Here is a 19,911-nt window from a genome sequence, read left to right as displayed (position 1 = left end):
AGTGTGTGGGTGTGTGTGTAGGGGTGTGTATGTGTAGGAGTGTGTGGGTGTGTGTATAGGGGTGTGTGTGTGTAGGGTGTGTGTGTATAGGGTGTGTGTGTGTGTGTGTAGGGGTGTGTGTGTGTGTGTGTAGGGGGGTGTGTGTGATGGACTATTACTCAGCCAAAGAAAGAATGAAATACTGCCATTTACAGCAACACAGACCCAGATTATCATACTAAGTGAAATAAGCCAGACAGAAAAAGACAAATATCATATGATATCACTTATATGTGGAATTTCACTGAAAAAAGATACAAATGAAATTATTGACAAAACAGAAATAGACCTACAGACATAGAAAACAAACTTAGGGTTACCAAAGGAGAAAGGGGAAGGAGAGGGACAAATTAGAGGATTTTTATGGGATTTATTAATCCCATAAAATATGGGATTAACATATACACACTACTCTACAGAAAATAGATAGCCAACAAGAACCTACTGTACAGTACAAAGAACTGTACTCAATATTCTGTAATAACCCAAGGGAATACATATATATATATATGTCTGAATCACTGTGGTGTACACCTGAAACTAAAGAACATTGTAAATCAACTGTACTTCAACATATATATGTCACTTCAGTCGTGCCCGACTCTTTGCAAACCTGTGGACCGTAGCCTGCCAGGTCCCTCTGTCCATGGGATTCTCCAGGCAAGAATACTGGGGTGTGTTGCCATGCCCTTCTCCACAGGATTTTTCAAACCCAGGGATCAAACCCATGTCTCTTATGTCTCCTGCATTGGCAGGTGGATTCTTTATCCCTAGCACCACCTGGGAAGCCCCCACTCCCCATACATACAAACATATATATATATATATATATATATTTTTATAAAAAGACCTGATACCAGTGCCTTGATATCTAGACACACAGCAAGTATTCAATAAAAACTGGCTGTTATTATTTTTTTAAGTTATGGAAACTAAGTAAATTCAAATTAGTGGTTCTTAATGAAGGGTGAACATCATAACCACCCAAGGTCACATATTTTTACCTCCTTTGTCCCAAAGGACAAAGGTAGGGACCCTTAACCTTTTCTACAGAGATTTGCTTTACTGATGACAAATGAAAGAAGAAATCCTTCCCCAGGATTTCACTCAACATAGTAGATAAAGAAGGACTGTCACTGACCCCATAGTTAAGAAATACTGCAGGCAGCAGCAGGACTCCCAGGCTCCAGGGGTCTGTACCTCAATTCTGATGCTTTTGGTAGGTGCGGGTGAGAAGCCATGACAGGAACACTGCATTCCCCTCCCGCTCCAACAAGCCTGGGTATATTCAGTTCTCTCCTGCCCTCCCTGGACTTGCAGCCTCTGAACACTGACAGCCTGTGGTTTCCTGGCATCTGCTCATTTTTTCACACCCACAATAGCTCCTAGAGCTTTGGTGACACTCTCACACTCCCTGACTCACGGCACCCTGATCCCATCCATAGGAAGGCTAGACAAAAGCTGCAAATGGGGGTAGACAGGTTGCCCAACAGATTATTGTTTCTAAATGGCCCATTGTCCACACCCCACCTGGAAGCTGTTCAACTAAATTTAGCTTCACCTTAAAAGTTAAAACCAAAAATAAAGACTAAAGAGAAAGAAAAATGAAAGTAGAAACTTGTGTGCACTTCCTGTACAGGTTTCACCACAGTGCTCCATTTTCTCCCTAAAACAAAGCCATGAAGTTTTTGTCCCTCTTTAACCAAAAAAGGAGAAGGAGCTGGCAACCCACTCCAGTATTCTTGCCTGGAGAGTTCTGTGGACAGAGGAGCCTGGTGGGCTGCCGTCTATGGGGTCACACGGAGTCGGACACGACTGAAATGACTTAGCAGCAGCAGCAGCACCAACCAGAAAGGGAACCTAGGACTAAGAAGGATTACATAACTTATCCAAGTTCACCCAGCTGATCAATGGAAGAGCAAAACTTTGAGCTAAGGAGTATTTGGCTCCAGCCTTTACATGAATTTGTACAGTTTAAATAAATGTGTACCTACCTACTACTGTTAGACAAGAAAGAGAAGGCCTCTTAGGTGGCCTATTAATATATACACAAAAAATGAGTGAATGAACGGACAGATGAAGGAAATTGTAAGCTAAGGTTGTTTCAAACTTACATCACCTCCTCTATGACCTCTACTGGGCTGACCCTTCTCTCTGTCACTATAATAGAAGGCTTATAAATCAGAATCTGGGATATCAATTAATATTTATGGAGAAATTACAATTTGTGATTATCTTTTTACTTGCTCAGCATTAATTCTCCCTTTTTCTTTAGTAGTGAGAGAAACAGTTTCACTCAAGTTACAAGGCATTCAACTTTATCTGGCTCCAGTCTAGTTGCATGCGAGCATAAACCAATGATATGCAAGCAAAAGTATTATGCAGATCTTCAAAGAACGCTCTTTAAAAAGGCTGACTCAGGTGTGTACATCCTTTTTATGCACCTCCAACCTTCTTTCAGCAATGCGTGAACCGTGAACTTCCAGATGTTCAAGCTGGTTTTAGAAAAGGCAAAGGAACCAGAGATCAAATTGCCAACATCCACTGGATCATGGAAAAAGCAAGAGAGTTCCAGAAAAACATCTATTTCTGCTTTATTGACTATGCCAAAGCCTTTGACTGTGTGGATCACAATAAACTGAGGAAAATTCTGAAAGAGATGGGAATACCAGACCACCTGACCTGCCTCTTGAGAAACCTATATGCAAGTCAGGAAGCAACAGTTACAACTGGAAATGGAACAACAGACTGGTTCCAAATAGGAAAAGGAGTACGTCAGGGCTGTATATTGTCACCCTGCTTATTTAACTTCTATGAAGAGTTCATCATGAGAAACACTGGACTGGAAGAAACATAAGCTGGAATCAAGGTTGCCGGGAGAAATATCAATAACCTCAGATATGCAGATGACACCACCCTTATGGCAGAAAGTGAAGAGGAACTAAAAAGCCTCTTGATGAAAGTGAAAGAGGACAGTGAAAAAGTTGGCTTAAAGCTCAACATTCAGAAAACGAAGATCATGGCATCTGGTCCCATCACTTCATGGGAAATAGATGGGGAAACAGTAGAAACAGGGTCAGACTTTATTTTGGGGGGCTTCAAAATCACTGCAGATGGTGACTGCAGCCATGAAATTAAAAGACGCTTACTCCTTGGAAGGAAAGTTATGACCACCTAGATGGCATATTCAAAAGCAGAGACATTACTTTGGCAACAAAGGTCCATCTAGTCAAGGCTATGGTTTTTCCCGTGGTCATGTATGGATGTGAGAGTTGGACTGTGAAGAAAGCTGAGCGCCGAAGAATTGATGCTTTTGAACTGTGGTGTTGGAGAAGACTCTTGAGAGTCCCTCGGACTGCAAAGAGATCCAACCAGTCCATTCTAAAAGAGATCAATCCTGGGTGTTCTTTGGAAGGACTGATGCTAAAGCTGAAACTCCAGTACTTTGGCCACCTCAGGCAAAGAGTAGACTCATTGGAAAAGACTCTAAAGATGGGAGGGGTTGGGGGCAGGAGGAGAAGGGGACGACCCAGGATGAGATGGCTGGATGGCATCACCGACTCGATGGACATGAATCTGAGTGAACTCCAGGAGTTGGTGATAGACAGGGAGGCCTGGTGTGCTGCAATTCATGGGGTCACAAAGAGTTGGACACGACTGAGTGATTGAACTGAACTGAACTGAACTGAACCTTCTTTCTTCCTGATACATGAAATGTGGGCTGAAAAGTCTCTACTCCAGCAGCCATTTTGAGGTCTCAAAATCATGAGATGTCTTTGAGGACAGAAGTCAGGCCCAAAAATAGTGAAGTAAAAATGCCAAAACAATTAGTGTCCTCGATGACTTCATGGGACTTTCAAAGTAGCCCAAGACTATACATCTGGATATATTTACAGAAGAGAATGAACACTTATGTGTTCAAACCACTGTGATTTTAAACTTTCTATTATTTCTATTACTCATCAGTGAAGAGATAAGGATCATGTTTCCTCTGTAAGAGTGAGAGAACTCTTTTTTTTTTCCCCAAAAAATAAGGATAAAGGAAATCTAATATTTACAGGCCATTTCTCAGCACTATTATAAAGATACTGAAAAATAAGCTGATGCAAAAGGATGGCTGAATAATTTTTCATAGAACCTAGAAGAAATGTTTTATACTGTTGTTCTGAGAACACAACCATAAAACAATGCAAATCAAAGAGTTTTTGCATCAATCATATCGGAAATAAATGATATTTTACCCAGAATTCTTTAATTTTATGATACGACCTCTACAATCCTTCTCAAGTTTCAACCAAGTTATGGCCAAAAAATGTTACCTCTAAAATGGCCTAAATCCAATCAGTTTTCCTTTAACTCAATATATTGCTAACAAAAAAAAAATCAAGTCATTAACAACAATGAGAATCCATTTCGCACTTATGAGAGTAGCTATAATTAAAAAAAAACACAAAAACAAATCTTGGTGAAGATGTAGAGAAATCAGAATCCTTATACGTTGCTGGTGGGAATACTGAATGATGCAATTGCTATGGGAAAGTTCAGTGGGTCCTCAGAAAGCTAAACAACGGATTGCCATGTGACCCAGCAATTAAACTCCTAGTTAAATACCAACAAGAACTGAAAGAAGAGACTCAAAAATATATACCAATATTCCTGGGAGCATTATTCATTATAGCCAAAAGGAAGAAACGACCCAATTATCCATCAAGGGTCCACCAACAGATTAATGGAAGAGCAAAATGCAGTGCATGTATATAATGGAATATCATTCAGCCATAAAAAGGAAGGAAATTCTTATACATTACAACATGGATGAATAGTGAAAGCATTATTGATAAGCCAGACATAGAAAATCCTACTTACATGAGATTTCTATAATGGGCAAATTCATAAAGACAGAAAGTAGGTTGGACATTAACAAGGAGAGAGGGAAGGAATGAACTGGGAGTTGTTACTTAATGGTTAAATTTGCATTTGAGTAACAAGTTCTGGAGATAGTGGTAACAGCTGTTCAACACCATGAATGTAATTAATGCTATTGAACTGTATACTTAAAATGGCTTAAATGGTAAAGTGTATGCTGTAAATATTTAGCTATTATAACTCATAAAATAATCTATCAAAAGCACTGGCCTATATAAATGAGTGACTTGTACAGTATATGAATTCTTTCACAATAAAGTTGTTTTTTTAATCAAATCTTATCTTAGATATGCAATGAGAGAGCTGATCAGGACATCAAGTACTAAGGAAGGGATGTGGACAGCAGGCACGTCACCAGAGGCAGCTATTATCGTAGAAGTCTCTCCCTCCTTCCTCCCACGCTGCTGTCTTGGACCCTGGGGAGCATGCAATGGCTACCCACTGGCTCTCCACACTGAGAGCAACACCAGAGGAAGCAGAGCTGACTTTGCATCCCAGCCCCTGACTTAATTTTCTCCAAGAGGGTCAGGGAAATGCATCTGACTGTTGTGATACTGGAATATATTAAGCCATGTTTTAAGGGGTCACTGTGTTAAAGATGTCATTCTTAGATAACATGGAGCCCACACCGTTGCTCTCTATGACCAGGTGCAGCCAGGGTGCCTTGGCTTCAAGAAAGCACACCTGAGCAGCATCTGCATTCATGTTGCTGACTCAGTTACTTGACTTGATGGCATCTGGTTGGCATACCAGGCCAGCCTTCCTCCATATAAGTACACATACACCTGCATTTGTGGTCGCTGCTTTAGCCTCACTTCCGAGTTGCTTTATCCATCCAGTATACTAGAAGCTCTACACATTAGAAGTTAATGAGTATTTTCTAAAATTACGAGGTAGGTGTTCATTGTTCATTTAGCTAATATGCTCTTTGTGTAGTCTCTATCAGTCAGAACCCCAATGGCAAGGAAAGGTGAGTGGTACTTTGAACACTTAACCAGTAGGTATGTGCATGTAAGTTACTCCATCATGTCTGACTCTTTACGACCCTAAGGACTGTAGCCCACCAGGGTCCTCTGTCCATGGAAGTCTCCAGACAAGAAATGGGAGTAGGTTGCCATGCCCTTCTCCAAGGGATCTTCCCGATTGGGAGATTAAACCAGGGTCTCCCACATTACAGGCAGATTCTTTACTGTCTGAGCCACCAGAAAAGCCCCAACCAAAGGGTACCTGTTGGGAATGCACATAGTGAGTCCGTTAGTGTTAGTCACTCAGTTGTGTCCGACTCTTGTGACCCCACGGACTGTAGCCTGCTAGGCTCCTCTGTAAGGAATCCTCCAGGCAAGATTACTAGAGTGGGTTGCCATTTCCTACTTCAGGGGATCTTCCTAACCCAGGGATCGAACCCTGGTCCCCTTCATCGCAGGCAGATTCATTACCATCTGAGCCACTAGGGAAGCATTGGCAGGCAGGTTCTTTACCACTAGCACCACCTGGAAGGCCCAAAATAGTGAGGATTAATGCTAATTGTCCTAAGTGTGATTAACAGCACTGTGTTTAGATAGGAGGAAAGTACTCTTGGGGACCACACTGCAGAATTTATGAAGAAAAATATGGCATTTGGAATTCATTTATAAATGGCTTAGCAAAGTAAACACATATTTGCATGTCAGAGCACTTTTGAGCACAATGTAACAAAAACATTAACTGGTGAATGTAGTTTATTGTAAAGATATGGTGTTCCATATATCATTCTCTCAGCTTTTCTGTAGCTTTAAATTTGTTTCAAAAATAATACCTTGGGGGAAATACTAGAACAAACAAACAAAAAAAAAGAAAGCTCAGCAATATTTAAGAAAACACTGAAATCCAATATTAATATTAGTAGTTGACATAAATAGGTAATTGATACTTATAATACTAATAGTTATTGATGTTAATTGGCATAACATAATAGAATAAGTAGTTAATAAATATAAGAAAAAATAAATACATTTAATAATATAAATACACATTAAAATAAGCAATCATTTTAAGGTTAAAAATTGACAGAGACATATCATATAGATATAGGATAGAATATTAAACAGGTATCAAAAACATGTTTTCAGATAATATCTATTGATATGGAAAATACAATAATGAGTAAAATAAATTGTGCAAGGCAGATTTACAATTTAATAAATGAAACACAGTAATAACAGTCTAAATAACTTTACTAAATTTTTGAAATCTTGGAGATTATACTAGGAAAATGACTATAGATGTGGATCAATAACCTGCCAGAATCTTCTCCTAACAGATTAGCAAATAACCATAAGGAAAATAACAATATATTAATATCCCTCAACCCCAAACATAGAGAACCATGCAAATCCAGACAATAAATGCAATTTTAAAAAGATTACAGTTCTAAAGAACATAAATTCATCTCTTAAAGTAGAAAATATTTACTGACAACCTTCACAGAATTTTATATTGTAGTAGGCACGAGTCGGACATGACTGAGCGACTGATCTGAACTGAACTGAGGGGGGAAAGAAGTAATTATAACATACACAAAATGTAAGGAAAAATAAACCTGAGATTCTAGAAGCTTAGTCCTGGTTTCCCACATGCCATAGAAAAGTCTCAGAAATTCTAACATATAACTTCTAAAGCAAACTAACCAAACAGTCTCTTGTGCATAAGGAACCTGGTCATCATTTCTTTTAGTCCTAAGCAATGAAAACAAATGAATTGAGGATAAATCTCCTATGAAAATTCAAAGTAAATTATGTAGATAGCTCTATCCTTAAGAAAATAGAGCATAACTCCTTTCTACTCCTTGCTGTGAACTGTGAATGGTGATTTCTTTCCAAAAAGTACAAGATAGGAAGAGGAAAGGAGTAACTCTACATTGGAGAAACCTGGCAAACGATACCTCAGCCGCAAGATCAAGGTCAACATCAACACTGATACATACTAACAGTACGTACCCTTGCTATATGATGTGATATGATATATGATATGACATGACAGGATATGATAGTAACAGCACTCAGCAGAAAATGCCACTGTAGTCTTCCAAAAACATACTACTCATGTCTCATCAGGAGATAAACATCAAACAAATTACCATAGAGGGACATGCTATATTATATATAACCACTCTTGGAAACCATCAAGGTCATCAAAAACAGAGAAAGTGGAGAAACTGTCAAAGTCACGAAGAGATTAAGGAGATATGATTACATGTATGTGGTATCCAAAATCAGATCTTGGAATTAAAAGAAGAAAGCCCATTAGGTAAAAGCTAAAACATATGACTAGGTACAGAATTTAGTTAATAATAATATGGCAACACTGGTTCATCAACTGTTTATGAATGTATCACACTAACATACGATGTTAATAATAAGGGAAACCGGGTGTCAAGTATATCAGAACCCTCATACTATCTTCACAAATTTCCTGTAAATCTAGAATTAGTTTAACATAAAGCCTACTTAAAATTATAATTGGATTTAAAAGGACATACTTTTAGACAGTATACAAGTATTTCTAATCCCTGATAATCCAGGAGGAACTTCTCTCAGATCCCAGTGTTAGAAGCAGCTCTACTCCTGAACAGCAGCTGGGTTCTCATCTGTTCACTCAGTTCATCTTGATTATATTCTCAATTTTTCTTTGGTGACTAGGAAGCTTGCAAACATATCTGTTGGTAATTAAGAAGAACCATATAGTTCTTATGACATTCTTAACTTTATGTTCAGTTCAGTCGCTCAGTCGTGTCTGACTCTTTGCGACCTCATGAATCGCAGCATGCCAGGCCTCCCTGTTCATCACCATCTCCCAGAGTTCACTCAGACTCACGTCCATCGAGTCCGTGATGCCATCCAGCCATCTCATCCTCAGTCGTCCCCTTCTCCTACTGCCCCCAATCCCTCCCAGCATCAGAGTCTTTTCCAATGAGCCAACTCTTCGCATGAGGTGGCCAAAGTACTGGAGTTTCAGCTTTAGCATCAGTCCTTCCAAAGAAATTCCAGGGTTGATCTCCTTCAGAATGGACTGGTTGGATCTCCTTGCAGTCCAAGGGACTCTCAAGAGTCTTCTCCAACACCACAGTTCAAAAGCATCATTCTTCGGCCCTCAGCCTTCTTCACAGTCCAACTCTCACATCCATACATGACCACTGGGAAAACCATAGCCTTGACTAGATGGACCTTAGTCGGCAAAGTAATGTCTCTGCTTTTGAATATACTATCTAGGTTGGTCATAACTTTTCTTCCAAGGAGTAAGCATCTTTTAATTTCATGGCTGCAATCACCATCTGCAGTGATTTTGGAGCTCAAAAAAAATAAAGTCTGACCCTGTTTCTACTGTTTCCCCATCTATTTCCCCATCACTTCATGGGACCAGATGCCATGATCTTAGTTTTCTGAATGTTGAGCTTTAAGCCAACTTTTTCGCTCTCCTCTTTTACTTTCATCAAGAGGCTTTTTAGCTCCTCTTGGGCTTCCCTGGTGGCTTAGAGGTTAAAGCGTTTGCCTGCAATGCAGGAGACTTGGGTTTAATCCCTGGATCAGGAAGATCCCCTGGAGAAGGAAATGGCAACCCACTCCAGTATTCTTGCCTGGAAAATCCCGTGGTTGGAGGAGCCTGGTGGGCTACAGTCCACAGGGTCTCAAAGAGTCGGACACGATTGAGTGACTTCACTTTTCTCTCACTTTCACTTTCTGCCAGAAGAGTGGTGTCATCTGCATATCTGAGGTTGTTGATATTTCTCCCGGCAATCTTGATTCCAGCTTGTGATTCTTCCAGCCAAGCGATTCTCATGATGTACTCTGGATATAAGTTAAATAAGTAGGGTGACAATATACAGCCTTGACGTACTCCTTTTCCTCTTTGGAACCAGTCTGTTGTTCCATGTCCAGCTCTAACTGTTGCTTCCTGACCTGCATATAGGTTTCTCAAGAGGAAGGTCAGGTGGTCTGGTATTCCCATCTCTTTCAGAATTTTCCACAGTTTATTGTGATCCACACAGTCAAAGGCTTTGGCATAGTCAATAAAGCAGAAATAGATGTTTTTCTGGAACTCTCTTGCTTTTTTGATGATCCAGCAGATGTTGGCAATTTGATCTCTGGTTCCTCTGCCTTCTCTACAACCAGCTTGAACATCTGGAAGTTCTCGGTTCACATATTACTGAAGCCTGGCTTGGAGAATTTTGAGCATTACTTTATTAGCATGTGAGATGAGTGCAATTGTGCAGTAGTTTGAGCATTCTTTGGCATTGCCTTTCTTTGGGATTGGAATGAAAACTGACCTTTTCCAGTCCTGTGGCCACTGCTGAGTTTTCCAAATTTGCTGGCATATTGAGTGCAGCACTTTCACAGCATCATCATTTAGGATTTGAAACAGCTCAAGTGGAATTCCATCACCTCCACTAGCTTTGTTCGTAGTGATGCTTCCTAAGGCCCACTTGACTTCACATTCCAGGATGTCTGGCTCTAGGTGAGTGATCACACCATCATGATTATCTGGGTCGTGAAGATCTTTTTTGTAAAGTTCTTCTGTGTATTCTTGCCACCTCTTCTTCATATCTTCGGCTTCTCTTAGGTCCATAACATTTCTGTCCTTTATTGAGCCCATCTTTGCATGAAATGTTCCTTTGGTATCTCGAAGAGATTTCTAGTCTTTCCCATTCTGTTGTTTTCTTCTATTTCTTTGCATTGATTGCCGAGGAAGACTTTCTTATCTCTTCTTGATATTCTTTGGAACTCTGCATTCAGATGCTTGTATCTTTCCTTTTCTCCTTTGCTTTTTGCTTCTCTTCTTTTCACAGCTATTTGTAAGCCCTCCCCAGACAGCCATTTTGCTTTTTTGCATTTCTTTTCCATGGGGATGGTCCTGATCCCTGTCTCCTGTGCAATGTCACAAACCTCCGTCCATAGTTCATCAGGCACTCTACGAGATCTAGTCCCTTAAATCTATTTCTCACTTCCACTGTATAATCATAAGAGATTTTATTTAGGCCATACCTGAGTGGTCTAGTGGTTTTCCCTACTTTCTTCAATTTAAGTCTGAATTTGGCAATAAGGATTTCATGATCTGACCCACAGTCAGCTCCTGGTCTTGTTTGTGCTGACTGTATAGCACTTCTCCATCTTTGGCTGCAAAGAATATAATCAATCTGATTTTGTTGTTGACCATCTGGTGATGTCTGTGTGTAGAGTCTTCTCTTGTGTTATATAAATTATTATTAACAGAAATAGCGATAATTATTTTCATTGATATAATGAAAAGAATGGGCTTCCCTGGTTGCTCAGTGGTGAAGAAGCCACTTGACAATGCAGGAGGCGCAGGAGACACAGGTTTGATACCTGGGTTGGGACAATCCCCTGGAGAAGCGAATGGCAACCTATCCAGTATTCTGAACTAGAAAATTCCATGCACAGAGGAGCCTGGTAGGCTACAGACCATGGGGTCGCAAAAGAGACACAACTTAGCAACTCGAACAACAATGCTGAAAAGACTGGAACTGAATTACAAATTAACCAAAGGCCAAAGTGATGATTTTCTCAGTGACCCAGATAAACAAGAGTAGCTGCCATATTTTGGAGGATAAGATCAATAAATAAAGGGTGAAGGGCAAACGAGAAGAGAGAAAAACAGATAAGAGGAGGAAGAAGAAGACTTCTTACACAGTCACTGCCAAAAACAAGTCTGAAGGCTTAAGACAAGGTGAAATCTGATCACTTTTTAGTTATGACTCCACTAGAATAATAAAAAATAAAATTAAAAAAAAACACCCTCTAGCCTTTTTGGCACCCAATTACCCAAAAGCTCCCAAAACAATCACAATAAGAGCCAGATAAACACCAAATCTGACACTTTCATTGGCACAGAGGATGCCAAGTTCATTTTCCACTGCCCAAAGTTTGTTTGGCATTGGTATATTCAAACACAGATCCTCATCTTCCTTATTCTAGAAGATGGACAGACAATGGGGAATTTTCATTACAAGAACTATGAGTTCTTTAAATCCTATGTGCTACACATTTTAGCCACAGTACCTCTAACTCTGATCGGATGTCCAGACGAGGACCTGAATTTGAGTTGGGGGGATTAATAGTAATTTCCTCCAGTTTCTCACAGACAGTACGTGGCAGAGACACTGAACCCAGGTCCCCTGACTACAAGGGTTCCCCTCTTTCTGCTATGCCAGAAACTTAATGCAAAGATTCCCTGCCAAAATCGATAAAGAAAACTAAATAAAATTGCTAATTCTTTCAAAAACTTTCCCAGCACTGTGTCAGAAGTTTTTCTGTCACCTCATTCAGTCAGTCCATACAATAACTCCATGGAGTAAGTACTGTCATTCCCCCAATTATGTTTATAATTGAGAAAGCTCAGTGGTTTCCTGTTTCACCCTGATCATGCAAGTTGAAATAGCGAAGAAAGAAAGAAGAATTTGAATAAACAATAGTAAAGACAGATGTAAGAGAGACATGTGCCAGGGAGAGGGCAACTGTCTTCAAAAGAGGAATGTGATGCCTAGGGTCCAAGGTCTGCGGCTCAGCTTTTCAGGAGAGGGAAGCTGGAAGAGGGGCCTCTGAAGGTGCTGGCAAGTACTGGCAAAGGCCAGAGGAGGGGTCTGCAAATTCATACTAAGTAGAATGAGTCATGAGTGTCTCAGTCAAGAAAAAAATGGCAGGGATGACTCGACTAGTCAGTAAGTCATTTCTGAGCACTAATCTTTCTGCATCCTCAGGGTTTCAGATCGTCACGGGTGGGCAACAGAAGCCCCCAAGCATGTTCTGATAAGCCAACCAGAAGTTGTCCATTTTTAAATTCACCAGATTAATTTGACTCTTTAAAACACTTCTAATCCTTCAGAGGAATGAACCAATTTACCATCACATATTACTTCCATGTACGCTAGGCACTGTTGTCCCAACCTACCTGACCATATAACCACCTGGGGCCCTTGTTAATCACACATATTCCCAGGTATCCCATGGAGATTCTGATTCAGCAGGTTTAAAACTGGAAGTCCTGGAGATGTGGGCTTTGAATGATCCAGCTGATTCCCATAAGCAGGCTAGTTTGGAAAGAATTGTTTTAACAGGAGTTTGCCAATAGGCTCGCAAGGTACATTTTATAGATAAGGGAAGAGAGATACAAACAAGGGAAGGCCACGCCCAAGGTCACCAAACTCTTGTGCGGCAGAACTGAGGATAAGTTACACTGTAACTTCACAGCATATATGCATGCCACAGCATTTACATCTATCTGAGCCGGATCTAATTTCAAAAGCAAGCTTCCTGGTGTCTTAACATGACATCAAACGCTTGGAAGTGGGGGTGTGGACAATCTAACACCATCAGAAAAAAAAAAACAAGGGATAGTTAGGGAGCTTGGAATTGACAGTTAAAATAACCAACAAGGACCTAGTGTACAGCAGAGAAAATTCTGCTCAATGACACGTGGTAGCCTGGATGGCAGGGGAGTTTGGGGGAGAATGGATACATGTATATGTATGGCTGAGTCACTCCGTTATACACCTGAAACTATCACAACATTATTAATCAGGTATACTCCAATACAAAATAAAAAAGTTTAAATGAAAACAACAACAACAACAAAACCCAGGAAGACATCACTATACTGGACTGATTAACACCCAAGGAAAGAAAAGGAAAACTGAGGTCCTCTGCCGGCTTTAGTTCTGCCTTTAAGTCCTCAAGGCTTGCAGGCTAACAGATTGTTGCTGATACCCACCCTATTAGCACTGCTTTGACTTCTAGGTCCATTTGGCTAAATTAATCAAAACACTTCCTTCACTACTGCACAAAAATAGGGGGAAAAAAACTAGAGAAAGGTCCTTCCTGAAATAACTGTGGACAATCAATATCACAACAAAAGAGAAAGGTCCAGACGAGACATTCACCCACCCGCTCCTCACTGATGGTAACAAGATGACGGTGACTAACTGCACGTTCTGGGGTCACATTCAGACCACTCCTCCAGAGCCCTCTCCCCAGAGAAAGGTGGGTACCTGAGGTTTGCCAAGGCCATTTTTATATGCATGTGAATCCCCTCTACTCTAGCATTTCACGAAGAGGAAGGGAGAACAATCAACAAAATGAATAAAGCGCTTGTGAAAAGTATCTTCTACTTTCTGGAAGGCCCTGCTGCTGAATGAACTACTATACTCCCATCAACTCTCCACTAGGAAACTCCACATCATACAAAATGAGACAAACGGAAAGAGCACAGGGAAAATGAAACTCCACGTCCCAGCTTCTCATTAGCTAAATAAAAAGGAAAATGGAGAAGATTTAAAAGAGAGGAATTTAAGATACACCTAAATATATACACTGAAGCAGGTTTATCTGTCCTTTGGGAAATGATCTTCTTTCTTATATGCAATTCTGAGTCATTTCCAAGATAAGAAGACTCCTGCCCTTGTGCATCCCCTGAAATCTGAGGTCAAGATGACAACAGGTTTGCATGCTTTGAGAGTTCATGTCCTATCTGTCCAAATACACGCACATCTGTGCATACATCCACTCTGTTCACTGCAGCAGCTGCAACACACTGAGTATTTTTTTAAATTGTAAGGTGTGTGCCAGATAGCACATGACTTATGTATAACATTCAGAATTTATTGAGATATACTATTGATTTCAACATACATACCTTTATCCTCTGGGATGATTCAGGTACATTGATATAAAAAGCAAAACAGCTTCATTAACACCAATCTAGTCGAAGTTAAAATCAGCTTCCTTAAAAAAATGTATCTCTTGCCTTAAATTTAGGGGCCTAAAATGTTTCTTTTCTTCATCATGTAAAAAAGTGGCTTTGGAAAAATAGTCACATTTCACAACAGACTATTTACATCTCCTTTAAATGTGTCCAATTTTAATGAATGGTCTTCACCTTGGATACACACATTCCAGGCCTCATAAAAACAATGGTGTTTGGGCATGTGCAGTGGAGGTGGAAGATGGATTCAAGATGTTTCAAGTATGCAAAATCACATGCAGATGTCCAAACAGTACATCCAGTCAAAGCGAGTTAAGAAAGCAATATATATACAGACACCCAAGAATGGATGAACACAAATAAAATCCAACTTGTAATTAACATACCGTGCTGTGACACCTGTTGCCTTCCACGATAAGAAGTCTGGGAGATCAAAGAAATGTCCCGCCTTATCCCAGCAAGTCTCTCGCAAGTTCTGCCAAATTAAATATATATTAGAATCAATTATGGGCTATTTTTTCTCCTCCTCTCCTCTCAATAATGTTTCAAAATTTTCAAAACAAAAGCATAGCCAACAATGCCCAAGATAACATCTGTGCAGGGGCAGGGAAGTGGTGGTGGGGAGGGGAGTATACAAGCAGTACACAAGAAAGAAAAACTGGCAATTATTGATCCTTCCAAAAATGACTATAATTTCCCTTTTATTCCTCTTTGCCAACCTGGAGTGGGAAGAAGTACACTTTGCAAGGGTACGCAATCCATCTTTCTAGTGAAGGGCAAGGGGATACATTTCAAGACATATAAAAAGACTTCAAAGCTGAACAGCTGGGAACTGGGGAGAAAAATCACACGAGGAAGCTTCCTGATGAAATGTGATGTGTCCTGCCATGAAAACGCCTCCCCACGCTAACAGGTTCCAAAAACAACAGGAATGATCGCCCCTTGTCCACAACGAACTTCCAATCTAAGCCAGACAGAAAGGTACTGAATCAACCTATCCTTATACCTTTTAAAAATATTTGTTGCTTCCAGTTTCTTCCACATTGCCAATCTGGCCAGATTTTTTTTTTTTTTTTCCTTACCACTGGGCTTTTTCTTTTGTCTGCCACCTGTGTCTGGAACTCCCCTTCCTCACTTACCACCTTGTTCCCTCCCAGGGTCCACACCGCCCTGCCCCTTTTGGTTAACCAGATCCACAGATCCACCCTTCCCTAGGGAGGCCATCCACGATCTCACGGCAGTGGGGGGGGGGGGGGGCATGTGGCTGTCACACAACCCCTATCACCTCACAAGTATCTGTATAATGTCCTTCTCTCCTGCTAGACTGTAAGCTCCATGAGGCCAAGGACCTTTCCAGCTTCATGTCCTGTAATATCCCACGATTGCCTTCTCTCCTCCTCTACACAGGACTGGACCCTTGGCTGTGAGGTGGAAATCACATGACTCCAGCCCCAGTCTGGAGTCTCCTCCAAGGGTAGAAGACAACACGCTTAACTGGACAAGGTTCAGACATGTGACCTGGTGGGGCCAATTTGATTCCTTCTCCCAGGAATTTAGAATCAGGATCCAATTAGAGTCATTTAACTTCTGCCTTCGAGTGAAACGGGAGGTGAGATAAAGCTGGAAACTGTGAAGTGGCCATTTTTTGCCAAGGACCTGGAGAAGCAGGACTTCATAAAGAAAAGAGCAATGCAGACAAGTGGCAGCAAGAAAGGTTTCCTATCATCCAGGCAACTCTCCGTGTCCTGGTTTCACTTATTCCCTCCCCAAGAGGCCACAACAAAACTGAATGCACCAAAAGCTCAAGGGGATCTTTGGGAACCCAGAGGCAACAAGGCAGAAACTCCAAGAGAGACATATTCCAGTATCGGCTAGCGGGTGAGGTAGAGCAGACACTCTAGACACGGGTTGAACAACTAAGGAGAAGGCAATGGCACCCCACTCCAGTACTCTTGCCTGGAAAATCCCATGGACGGAGGAGCCTGGTGGACTGCAGTCCATGGGGTCGCTAAGAGTCAGACACGACTGAGCAACTTCACTTTCACTTTTCACTTTCATGCATTGGAGAAGGAAATGGCAACGCACTCCAGTGTTCTTGCCTGGAGACTCTCAGGGAGGAGGGAGCCTGGTGGGCTGCCGTCTATGGGGTCGCACAGAGTCAGACACGACTAAAGCGACTTAGCAGTAGCAGCAGAACAACCAAACTGCTCATTTTCACCTTTCAAACTTTCTCAGGTGAGGGGCACTTCAGAGTTTACAAAGGGTCTTCACGTGTGTTATCTCCATTGCTTGTGGTTTAGTTGCTAAGTTGTGTCCAACTCTTTGCAACCCCATAGACTGCAGCCTGCCAGGCTTCCCTGTCCATGGGATTTTCCAGATAAGACCACTGGAGTGGGTTGCCATTTCCTGCTCCAGAGGATCTTCCTGAACCAGGGATCAAACCCATATCTTCTGCACTGTAAGGCAGATTCTTTACTGCCGAGCCACCAGGGAAGCACCGTGTAGCATACAAAACTCCCAAGTGCTGTTATATGTATTTTACAGACATGCCACTGGCCTTCATCTACATTGTCCTCAACTTCTATGAGTTCTTCCTATTTTCTCCTTTCCCATCACAACTTTCAGAACACAGACACTTACTCACAGCAGAGAAAATGAGTATTAACCCAGAACAGCATCCCATTAAAACAACACTAACATCAAAAGGGCTCAGATGTAAAAGGCAGTACTAGGCCCATTTTCTGTTACTGCTGGTTGTTTTAAATTCCTAAGCATTTGGGTGAGCGCTTACATGCAGAACGGGCTTCCCTGGTGGCTCAGACAGAAGAATCTGGCTGCAACGCAAGAGACCTGGCTTCAACCCCTGGGTCAGGAAGATCCCCTCGAGAAAGGAATGGCTACCCATTCCAGTATTCTTGCCTGAAGAAGTCCATGGGCAGAAGAGCCTGGCAGGCTACAGCCCATGGGGTCACACAGAGTTGGACTAAGTTACTGAGTGACTAACACATTTTCACTTTACACATAGAAAGGGCTAAACTTTGAACAACTATATATCTTAATGTTAAAAAAAGTAATACTTAAAGTTAACTAGATCAAATGTAGTTCTGAACTAGCAGTACCTTTGTACACTAATAGATCACAGTCAGGAAATGGTAGCCTTTGAAATGATGAGTCAAATTATAAGTATGTCTTCTGGGTAGTCCCCCACATTGCTTTCCACATGCTCTGTGGTTTCAGTGATCAATTCTCAGGGAGAAATGGCAACCTCCTTCTAAAGACTCCAGAAATTCAAGGCCAATCAGAAAAAAACCATGAAAACTGCTGCAGCAACAATCAGTGCTACCAGCCAAAGCCAAGCAGTCTTCCTCAACTGGGAAAACAACTGCTTCTGTTAGGTCTAGTGTACAGTCATTACAGACCTGAAGAATCGCAGCTTTCAGCCTGTAGCCAGGCACACAGGCTGCTGTGCACAATGGAACCCAGGCAGTACATCTCAGAGAGAACTTCAGGCCTCTGGCCAGAAAGAGACACTTCAGGGGCAGGAGGGGCAAGGCAGCCTGGTGGGTCATCTTTTCTTGAGACCATGCCAGCATCACCAGGCAAAGTCAGAGATCCCAGCTCAAACTCTCCACAGAATGACACACCAGAAATGGTATATTAGGAGTGTGGAGTATCCTTAAGAATGCCTCCCTTCTTGGGAGAGGAGACAGCAGTATGTACTCCCTGTCTTCTCCACAAAAGCAAAGTCTGCAACTCAGCCAGAAAAGGAGAGGGGGCAAGCGTGTGCCTGGATGAAAGGGATGCTCCGAAAGCCCGATCCCTTACTGGGAGACATTGACACTGCTTAGCAGGCTCCCATGGTGCTCTTAGGTTGGGCTTCATGATTCATAAGTGTTTAGTCATCACATGCCAGACTGGCCAAGGGCCTATTACCCCCTGTGGATGGATTTTTAATCCAGTTCTATGAGAAAATCTCTCCATCCCTGCCCCTCCCCAGTCAGCAGAGTTCCAGCCCTGGGCCTCAATCTTACTGAATTAATTCTACCTTTGGAACCACTGGGCCTGCATCAGACACAGTGACTGACTGTGCTCTTAGATTCTTCCATAGCTTACAACAGTGCCAGCGTCTCAAGACAGTGCCTTGTCTCATTGGATTCTCAGGATGGTTCAGAGGTTGTAGGTGATACACAGTAGTCCACATGTCAAGGATACAGAAACTGAGGTTCAGGTGATAATACTTTGCCCAAAGTCAGACAAGACTTGGCCCAAACCTGCTCTAAAGTGAGGGTTCCTTTTTTCTACCAGGCCACAGTCACCACCCTGAAGCCACCTGATCTATCAGAGCTGTAGGTTTTGGCCTTTTGAAAGCATCATGATAGAAGCTATTGCTGACAAAGGTCTGTATAGTCAAAGCTTTGGTTTTTCCAGTAGTCATGTAGGGATTTTGGACCATAAAGAAAGCTGATGCTTGAGAAGACTCTTGGGAGTCCCTTGGACAGCAAGGAGATCAAACCAGTCAATCCTAAAGGAAATCAACCCTGAATATTTATTGGAAGGACTGATGCTGAAGTTCCAATAATTCAGCCAACTGATGAGAAGAGCCAACTAAGGCCCAGATGCTGGGAAAGACTGATGGCAGGAGGAGAAGGGAGCGACAGAGAATGAGATGGTTGGATGGCATCACTGACTCAATGGACATGAGTTTGCACAAACTCCAGGAGATAGTGAAGGACGGGGAAGCCTGGCGTGCTGTAGTTCACTGGGTCACAGAGTCAGACGTGATCCAGTAACTGAACAACAACAGCAAAAAGAACAACACTACACTTCAAAGATTTCACTTTCAATCCTGGACAAATCACTTAACTTCTATATACCTCAAAACCCTCATAAAACACAAATGGTACATGGGCTGGAGTAAACACAGAGCAGGTCCCTATCAAAAGACAACTTTAGATGCATCTCATAATCTGGGCATTGAATCCAGTTCAAACTAGGAGGTCTCTGTGCTGAAGGAGTTAAGTCTCTCCTACAGTTACCAAGCAACTTACAAAAAGTAGTCTTTTCAAGAAAAAAGAAGAAGAAATCAGCGGTTACTGGGGTGTGTGACTTGGCAATCAAGGCTTCTGCATTCCAATAGCAATCCTTTGAGCTAAGCAATCCCTCAGGCTTGAAAGCCACCAAAGAGAACAACTCTTT

General features: G+C 41.7%; 1 protein-coding gene across 4 annotated transcripts in view; it reads right to left on the bottom strand.

Annotated features, from left to right (window-relative positions):
* FGGY (FGGY carbohydrate kinase domain containing) overlaps positions 1–19,911 on the bottom strand; it is a 502,898-nt gene that overhangs the window by 408,864 nt on the left and 74,123 nt on the right. For all 4 annotated transcript variants that reach the window (XM_013962793.2, XM_018044764.1, XM_013962794.2 and 1 more), the window contains exon 5: positions 15,102–15,190. In XM_013962793.2, the coding sequence (XP_013818247.2) occupies positions 15,102–15,190 (89 nt within the window). The remainder of the gene's footprint in view (positions 1–15,101; positions 15,191–19,911) is intronic.

This window comes from Capra hircus, chromosome 3, assembly GCF_001704415.2.
Source record: "Capra hircus breed San Clemente chromosome 3, ASM170441v1, whole genome shotgun sequence".
NCBI lineage: Eukaryota > Metazoa > Chordata > Mammalia > Artiodactyla > Bovidae > Capra > Capra hircus.
Note: the sequence above shows the minus strand (reverse complement) of the source record. Positions and strands in the feature narration are given on the sequence as shown.